This window comes from Micropterus salmoides, unplaced genomic scaffold (genome assembly GCF_014851395.1).
Source record: "Micropterus salmoides isolate LMB-PRFRI ecotype aquatic unplaced genomic scaffold, ASM1485139v1 Ms_hic_scaffold_12, whole genome shotgun sequence".
NCBI lineage: Eukaryota > Metazoa > Chordata > Actinopteri > Centrarchiformes > Centrarchidae > Micropterus > Micropterus salmoides.
Window position 1 is genome coordinate 17,581,607 of NW_024040263.1, and position 9,255 is coordinate 17,590,861.

A 9,255-nucleotide genomic window follows, 5' to 3' on the forward strand; every position below is an offset into this window, starting at 1 on the left:
CTTTAAATCTGAAATGCAACTACCTTTTAAACACCTGGCAAAGATCCTCAGCAAAATTATTAATGAGCAGTGTGACAGGTCTCTCACACATTACCCCCTCGTGTACACACATAAACACACACACTCCCAGTATTCATGAGACAACTCGAGAACTGGCAACAAATGGACATTTCAACATACACATGCAGACCTATAGAGTCTCCTGAGATCCCAAAACATGCTGCACAGAGTTTGCCATTATTACTGCCTTCTCACTGCATGTGTGTGTGTATCTTTTCTGGCTGTCTCTTTTTTGTGTTTGGTTACAGCCCTTGATATACCGTACCGTCAGCCTTGCTTACAGTCTGCGTTGGCTCAGTGGCCATGTTTCTGTCTGTTTGAGAGATACAACAGGTCTCAAAATCTAAAACAGAAGGGTGAGCCGGTCATCTGGACCATGAGCAACTTATTTTTTGCAGCGGTTTACAAAACGAGTCATAAACACTGATAAGAGCTCAGGCAAAAGAGATTCTTGAAGCGAGAGAGAGGCCATTCCCCCCTGTTTGAACTGGCGGCTAAAGACCTGAAGAAAATTCTGTGTGTGTGTGTGTGCCTACAGGTGTGTGCATGTCAGTAGAAAGATGTGACTGCTGACTGATGAAGAAGTGAAGGTAAGGAATAGTAAGACGGTGCAAAGTGCAAAGCTACTCAGTCAGTTCATTCCCAGCTTTGTTTGCTGTGAGCGGGACTAATAACACATCCTGCGGCACCTTTGAAGATGAATGATGCCGGTTTATAAAGGTGTACGGTGAGCTGCTCAAACATTAACCAGACCTTCAGTCATGTCTGAAAGGTACCAAATGAACATGACAGCAGGGAGACATCTGAAGAAAAGCCTGTAGAACATCTTCGTTCCCCAACTGACTTGATGTATTTTAAATGAAAAGCATCACTTCTACGTACAAACAAAGGTGGAATGTCTGACTGGTAGGATAATACAGAATAAAATTCTGCTTTCTGTTTTGAAGACTTGAGCCTCATACTTAAAAAACACAATAGGTCATCTGCCAATGACTCCCACAACGACATACTGTATATAGCCACTGGAGAGTACCAGCGACAGGCGAATCAGACATTTGTCATCATGGTAACAGTTAGGGCTGAACGATTTAGGGAATAAATATAATTGCGATTTTTCAACCAGATATTGCGATTTTGTTAAATTTTTGATTTCAATTTTTTTTAAGTTTAGCTAAAGTTCAATATTCACTGTCAGTTTATTTTTGACGGAAACTGCATCAAGAAGCACACAGCAGATGACAGGAAGTCAGGCACAGAACGGCATAGAGAATCCGATCGATTTTCAAAATAAAATACCCTGTGCAGACTCCTGGTCGTATATCAACAATAAACATGGTTAAAACAGATGAAAACCCCCCAAACAGTTTAACTGCGTAGCCTACTTAACTGTAGTAGAAGTAGACAACCGAGCAAATCAACAAAATCTGAACAAGTCAGCAAAATCAGGCAGGCAAAATGCTCTTACTCTGAAATGCTCCATGTGGGAAATGGAACCTGCGGAGAGCGGCAAACACAAAACCGGCTCACAGAGAGACGTATAATAATTAACCTGCATTTTAATCGGCGTCTTCACGATTAGCTAATCACGTTCTTTGAAATCGTAATTTCGATTTGGAAACGATTAATCGTTCAGCCCTATCAACAATAATACACGTAGTCAACGTTGTGAAATGGTCACAGTTTGGTTAGGTTTAGGCACCAAAACTATTTGGTAAGGTAAAGGAAAAGCTCATGGTTTGGATTAAAATAATTCAGTTCCGCTAGTAAGCCACGTGACGTAACTTACATGTTAAAATAAGTCAACGTTTGAACTTTTGGTTTCACATGGGACACAAGCAGCTGTCTCCTGGTCGAAAGTCCTGTGTTTGTTTGACCCAACCACCTCCCTCGGCCTCTTCCCTACACGGCCTTTGTGGCTCTTTATACTACCTTACTTGACTTCTCATCCTGATTAGCCACTAGGGGTTACTGCCTAACAAAGATAAATGGGTTGTATGGGTTGTAACAAGGTGCTTGCACAGACAGACTATGTCCCTCTAATATTTTAACACTGTCACATATCATTAGTCTGTGATACTTGATAGTTTATTTCTTACAGTTAATGTGATACTTCAACCTGAACTGTCTGTTTCTACTTCAGTTTGTGACTTCACAAAACGTTTGACACCTGACAACATTTGATCGACTGTACATTGGGGCGTCTCTCTGATTATGGCAACAAGTGCTGAAAGCAGAACATGTCTGATGATGGCATTGCTTTCTGGACTATTTATGGCACAATGTACATTTCTGTATTTTCTGTGCTGTGCTTGTCTGAGAGCTGAAATTTGGTGCACAACATTTAGCAAGAAACTGCAGGAAATCCAAAAATTGATTGTTACTGATACTGTCGCTGGAAAATTATTAGACTCCACTGTAGTTGTTCTGGAATTAATCTTAAACATCATTAGGGTTTGGGCAGTAATCCATGAAACAGCATTGTGGGCACAGCTGTTTTTAAGTGTTTACGTATGTTTGCTTGAACGAGTTAATATTCACATCTAGTCGAGGCAAGATTTTTTTTTTACCCCTGACGGTTTCAAGGTGGAAATGCACTAAGTGCATAAAGACAACTTAAAGAACATATTTTAAATCTATACAAGTGGTTGTGGCTTTAAAACTCAATTATTTTAATGGGTATCAAATCAACCGTGTCAACTTTTCTGCGCCGCAGAAGTCACATACCTCTGAGCAGCACCTGGGAACATTTGAGTGAACTCTGTGATTTCTGCAGTGTAGATTTTGAGATATTGAGGCAAAACAAGCAGCAGGTATGTTCAAACCGTCCAGCTGACACACTGGGCTTTAGGAGTGGGAGACTCCTCGTGTGCAAACAGTCATAAAGGAGTAAAAACAGCAAGGCTGGGAAAGAAGATTAGAGCGAGCCGAGAGAATCTCTTCCAAGTCACTGAGTAACTGTACTGAGTGTACAGGTTCAATGCACTGACAGAGCTCTGAATTTGTAAGTGGAAGAACGGACGAAAAAGTTTTTACATTCCTATTGGCCCAATAAGGTGCGCCTGGAAAAAAAAAGACAATTGTCAAAATGTCACTCTGACCCTTTATTTCCCGTTTCTCTCCCCCAACACATTTTTCTCATCATACTCCCCTCTCTCACTTACGTCCATCTATTTCATTTTCACTATTGTCGTCCTGCTCCATCTCCAGGCCCTCCCTCTGTCCCTGCTTCTCTCTGTGGTGCAGTGCCGGTCCCCTCATTCTGCATGCCTTCAAGCTGTCTTTCTAATCTTCCTGAATTATTCAAGACACTTTCTTCTCTTCTTCTTCTTTCTTTCTTACCCAGCTCATCAAGTAAACTGCACAAACCTGAAAACGGGGTGACTGGGGTATAAGAATTACAGTTAATAAGCATTGAAAGACTGCAGCCGTTTCTCATCACAGACTTATTAGCAGAAACAAAGTCACCTTCCTGGGATTTCTGTGGAGGAGCTCCACATTTAGCCATTGAAGCTTGCAAGAGAATTCTGACAGGCCATGATGCATCCATCAGACATTTCCTTCTACCTTTACTGCAAACTCGGATTAGCACCTCTAAACTGAGATTGAAAGAGGTCTCTGTTGTGCCTATTGAACTCATTGCATTAGAAGCATTTTCTCTGGAGAGTCAATAACCCAAATGGAGGGAGGTGCACACTTAGGAGCACATGAGTGTCCTGTAAGATCCTGATGGAAGTAATCAGCAAAGTGCACTTCAAGAGAAACACAGAGACAGACCTGTGTGTTCAAATGTGCTTTTGTGACTTTTTTTCTTCTTTCTTTCCAGGGTTCTTTTTTTTTTCGTGTGAAGATCAGGGAATATTGGAGGAGCTGACGTCAGTTCTGACCCCACACTGTGCCAGGCCTTTCACAGCCCACAGAAACACTTCTGTGATAACTACATCCTTATGAGAGTGCAGTGACATTCACAGTGCCGTCATTAAGGGGAGTGCAAAACTCTCGGATTTTGGTGAGATCGCTAGAGTTGTCCAACTTGAATGCACCCATCCATCAAACACACTTCCTTCCATTGTTCACTGCCCTTATAGAGGTGCGGTTTCTTCCTCTCTTTGAGATTAACCATTTGCTTTGGTATCACACACACACACACACACACAAACACACGTACACACACACACACACACACACACACACACACACACACACACACACACACACACACACACACACACACACATCTCGGTAACCTATGTGGCAAACTAAATATCTTGCTGGCAACATTATGGGTGCTGCAAGTGACAGGCTTTTATGGCTCCTGTGTGGAACATATTAAATGTGCAGGTTTGGTAATTAACGAAGTGTCATAGATATCAACTAAACAAAATAATTAATTTGTATGAATTAACGAGTTTTCAGTTTTAGTAATTTAAAAGCTGTAAATACAAATCTCCCTCTATTTTTAGATGTGATCATAAATGTAATATTGTAATACTGAAATCTTTGTGTATCGTCTGAACGCTGGGATTTACACCACATCAGTCTTTATTATGTAGTGCTTCTCATGTTGGACAAATAATAATTGAAAATGTATTCTGCTGTTTTTCTTGATAAGATTCTTATCAGAAGTATAACTGATTTTAAATTGAAGGCTGGATAATGTGGAGTTAAAGTCAGTCGGTAGGGTCAGCTGGCCTCCATATTAAAAAAGTACTCAGTCTGGCATCTGTTACCTGACAATAGTCTAAATTTAAAGAGTAAAAAAAACCCTTATGCCTCGGTTTCGTTTCTTTCATTAACACATGATCAGCATCAGTCACACAGTATGTACAGAATGTAGATATTTCCACAAAACTGCGCCTGTTGAGTAGTAACACCATCACTTCTGCCAGTGAGAATATGTTCAAGCTTTAGAAACGGACAACACCGGCAAACAAAAACCTTTTAAACAGCTGCTGTGTGTCAAAGCAGCTGACATGTGCTGCGACTGTCAAACAATGTGGAGCCTCTTTCCCTGCAGACCGGCGGCAGAATGGGAAGAATAAAGCTTTGGATTTGTCTGTTTTCTGTGACTGTGTGGAGTCGCGCTGTTATAATCTCTGTCATTAATATCATTCTGCCTCTCCTTCTGTTACTCTTAACTGTCCTGCTCACAGCACACCTCGTCTGTAGGGGCCGGACCAACATCACATTTCAGCAAGTCTTGTTGTTACTCTGCAATCTTCAAAATTCAAATGCTTTTCTGACAAACTCAAAAGACAAACTCAAAACAATGCCAACAGTGACTTTGATTAAAAGCCAAATGTCACATAAGGCCTGTGGAGTTGATGGTGAATACAGATCTGGACTCAAGATTTCATTAAATCATCACACATAAACACTAAAAGCACATTTTTGGGAATTTGGACAGCTTTAGAGATGTGTGATCCCTCCACAATTTAGTGATGCACACTCTACTTGGAAAGCTGCAACATAATTCAGTAATTTCATTCATATGTACAAACAATCTTCCAGGCGCCTTTCTCTCAACTTCAGACTTCTTTTCTTACTGTAGCTGCATGTTAACAACAGAAATTAAATTGACAGAAACCTGGATGATCCTGGATTGCATCTGTAATCTCAAGGTTCATTATGTCTGTGCCAGGTTGCAATAAAAAACACATATACTGTAACTTTGATCAGACTGATCACTCCGCATCTGATGAAACATGTTGGCTCTCAGACACAAAGCACAGCAGCATAGATATGATAAGAGATTAGCTGTTTGTTTTTTTGTTACACCTTTCTGTTTAGGATAGAAAATACTGTTTTATACTGACAGATTTAAATGCTTTACTTTCTCAGCTTGTTTTTCAGTTGTGCCTTGATCATAAGTGTGAGTAAATAATTCTAACAATAATTATGAAAATATCCAAACTGAAAGTAATTTTCACTGTTGTTATATATTTTTTTGAATTAAAATATAGCATTAATGCAATAAAACTACAGCCAAATTCTATTATTCAAATTTACAATTGGCAAAACGATTTGATATCTTAGAATGGAATAAGAATAAATTAATACCGTAATGATATATTTATAGTTTTATTCTCAACCACAACACCTGACATTTTGATACATCCTTTCAACTTGATTTTGATGCGGAAAATAATTAAGTGATGATAATAAAAAAAAATTACCACTGCGGTGGGTTTGTTGCAGGGTTCTTCAAATAAATTAGAAGGCATCGCTTTATTGCAGCGGTAAAGTCAAGCTAGGGCAAATGTTCCTGGGGACGATTAGGCTCAGTGGTCCCGTTTGAGGTGGTTTAAAAGCCTCCATTATGGCCTACAGCAAGCTAAATGGACTGTCAAATTGCATTTCATGTTGCATGTGACTTAAACCCAATTTTATGCTCGTGGACGCGCGCCACAATATCAGACAAAAAATGTGGCTTTGCTGTGGTCATGTTTAAAGGGAATGTTCAAGTTTGAGATTAATGAGCTGAAGCTGTAAAATTAGTCACAGATTGGTCATAAAATAGCCTACACTAAATGATTGTTCTTATTATTATTACTATTGTTTTGTGTCTTTTACATTGAAAGCAACATCAAACGCTTAATTGTGAATGACCAAATTTCACAGATTTTAACCTACATTACATCTATCATTTAACAATGCCTGATCTCTCTCTCTTTCTTTTACTATAAAATATTTCCACTGTAGCCGACATTTTATCTTAAATTCATACCAGTCCGTCCAACAACCACAAATAAAATGTAGACTATCCTACACGCAGCTCTGCTCAGCATCAGAGGCAGCCGCTCCGGGATGGACTTACCGACACACTCGTTGGCCTCCCTGGCTGTGGCTCTCTGCCACGGTCTGTCGTAGTGGAAAGGTTTGCACCTGTCGCACTCCGGTCCAGCAGTGTTGTGCTTGCACTCACAAACCAGACTCCCATCTCGGTCCTTTACGCACCGAGACGCGTGCCCGTTGCATTTGCATCTCCCTCCGACCTGCAGGTCCGACACAGCGTAAAAGTACGAGTCCCGGGCCAGTTCCGAGTCGTCCTCGTTCTCGTCGCCGAAAGTGTGCAACCGGCTGAAGATGACTTTAATGTCAGTGGCCGTTACCCAATCCTGCAGCACCGGAGAGTTGTCAAAGTCGTGCGCCGACGGTCTCCCGTCCAGCGTGCTGAAGGCGATGAGCCCGCCGGTCAGAGGGTACATGTCGGTGTGGGAGTCCGTGCAGACGGCCTCCTGCTCGTTCTGCTTCGTGATAACGGCCCTGTTTGGCTTGTTGTACATCTTCCTGCACTGAGTCGAGTAAAACTGAAACGGTACCCAAGTTTTGCCGTAGTCCATGGACTTGTAAATAACCATGGATTCAGGTCGAGGCGAGCAGAACTGTAGGCTCACATAGGTGACCTCAAACTTCTTGCCGAGGGACAGAGTCAGGGTGACATTTTGCGGGTACTGGATGAAGTTCTCGGACTGCCAGCAGGTGAGGTTGTGTGGGTTGTTGAGGTCCGTCAGGTACGCTGGAGGGTGATACTTCTTGGGGTCCGAGGCATCGCAGGTGTGACAGTTCCTGGTCCTCTCGTCTCCTTTCTCCGCCGATGTCACCACGCAGTAACGGCTGGGCGTCTTGCCGCAGGTGCTGGACACCTTCACTTCCTTCCCGAAGGCGGAGTTGACGAAGTCAGGGATGCAGCGCCGCGGGTTGCCGTGCTCGTCGTAGCAGGGGTCCGGTGGAGAGGTCTGCGCCGCGAACAGGCTCATTCCGTAGCCGCCGAGGGCGCTCCGGAACGACAGGGACACGGCAAGCAGCACAGTGAGCACAATATCCACAGTCCTTCTCATGGTAGGTCCCTCGGTCCCCAAGTGTCTCTGCAGCTGATGAGAAAGGGAAAGCAGTGAGCATGTGGGGAGCGAGAGAGAGAGAGAGAGAGAGAATGTTAAGTTGGTGATGGCACAGTAATGTATACAAGTCTGTAAAACGTTTCCAAACAACAGCTGGGGCAAGAATTAGTACTTGACAGTGAAATAAAAGTAACATTCACTTGCACCACATGCACGTCCGGTTGGTGACATTTCTATTAAGTTCACTTTACCTGAGAAAAAAAGAAAAAGATTTCAAATTATACCGGCGATGTTAGGCTACTTTTTAACGGGATTCAATCACAGCTCCTCCTGTTTTGTTGTTTGTTTCTGCGTAAAAATAGAGGAGCTGCTGGATTTTAAGAGTCGCCAGTGTCCTTATAGCAAGTCCCACTCCTCCTGCCGGTCTTTTCACAATCTCTCTCTCTCTCTCTCTCTCTCTCTCTCTCTCTCTCTCTCTCTCGGGTAGGATCTTGCTTGGCACAGCTTTAGGTCAGCTCACTTTGATGGCTGACACCAGCGGAACAACGACATCCACTGGTGGCGCATCAAGAGATTGACGCGCGGAGAGACGCAAGTTACCGCAAGACACAGAAAACAGCTGGAACAGACACAGCATTGATTCAGTGCTTGCCACACCTTCATCCGAAGGACACCCAATACGATCATGTAGTTTAATCGTCGGATGTGCAATAAATTATAATATTATTAGGCCTATTATTGCAATCCAATGTAAGTAAAACGACAGTTATTATTGCAGCTATCGACGTTTAAATAAGAAAAGCTGTGGAAGTAACCGTTGGCTATTATTTCTTTTAGGGCAAAATTATCACTTCCAGGGCAAAATTATGTGTTGTATCCTAATAGGTACTAACAAGGCTATCCTTTGTAGTGCACTATAGACTAGTAGAAATCTAATTTAAGAAGCATCATTATAATGGCATCAAACAAAAAATGTGACCTATGTCAACCAGAAGTCTCTCTGAAAACTATAAACACACTGCACCACATAGGAACTTGAGACGTCGTTACAGTCACCTAAAGTAATTAAATATTTTTCCACCGTCGAACAAATGAAGGGATTACTTTTCTATAAAATATACCACATTCTACTATGTAAAGCGTATAGGCCTGCAGAGTGTGCAAGTTTGCTTAAAATAAGGGCGACTTAATTATGATAGATAAAAAGTTATCTTAGCATCGTGTGACCAAACTTCACACTTGTGCTGTCAGCTGGGTGGCAGGACAGCACATAGCCTACAGCCTCTATTTGGATATGAAATGACGCTAAAGGCTACTTACATGCAAACAACATTAGATCTTGAAAAAAAAAAACTTT

General features: G+C 42.0%; 1 protein-coding gene across 2 annotated transcripts in view; it reads right to left on the reverse strand.

The window, feature by feature from the left end:
* The window catches only part of ntn1a (netrin 1a), a 65,251-nt gene extending 56,745 nt beyond the window's left edge, over positions 1-8,506 (reverse strand). The window contains exons 1-2 of one of the 2 annotated variants that reach the window (XM_038713789.1): positions 8,183-8,506; positions 6,875-7,931 (exon numbers count right to left, since the gene is read on the reverse strand). In XM_038713789.1, coding sequence (XP_038569717.1) covers positions 6,875-7,898 — 1,024 coding nt within the window. In that variant the 5' untranslated portion in view covers positions 7,899-7,931; positions 8,183-8,506. Of the gene's footprint in view, positions 1-6,874; positions 7,932-8,149 lie in introns of both variants that reach the window. The other variant, XM_038713788.1, reaches the window with a different exon arrangement.
* Between the last annotated feature and the right edge of the window lie 749 nt (positions 8,507-9,255).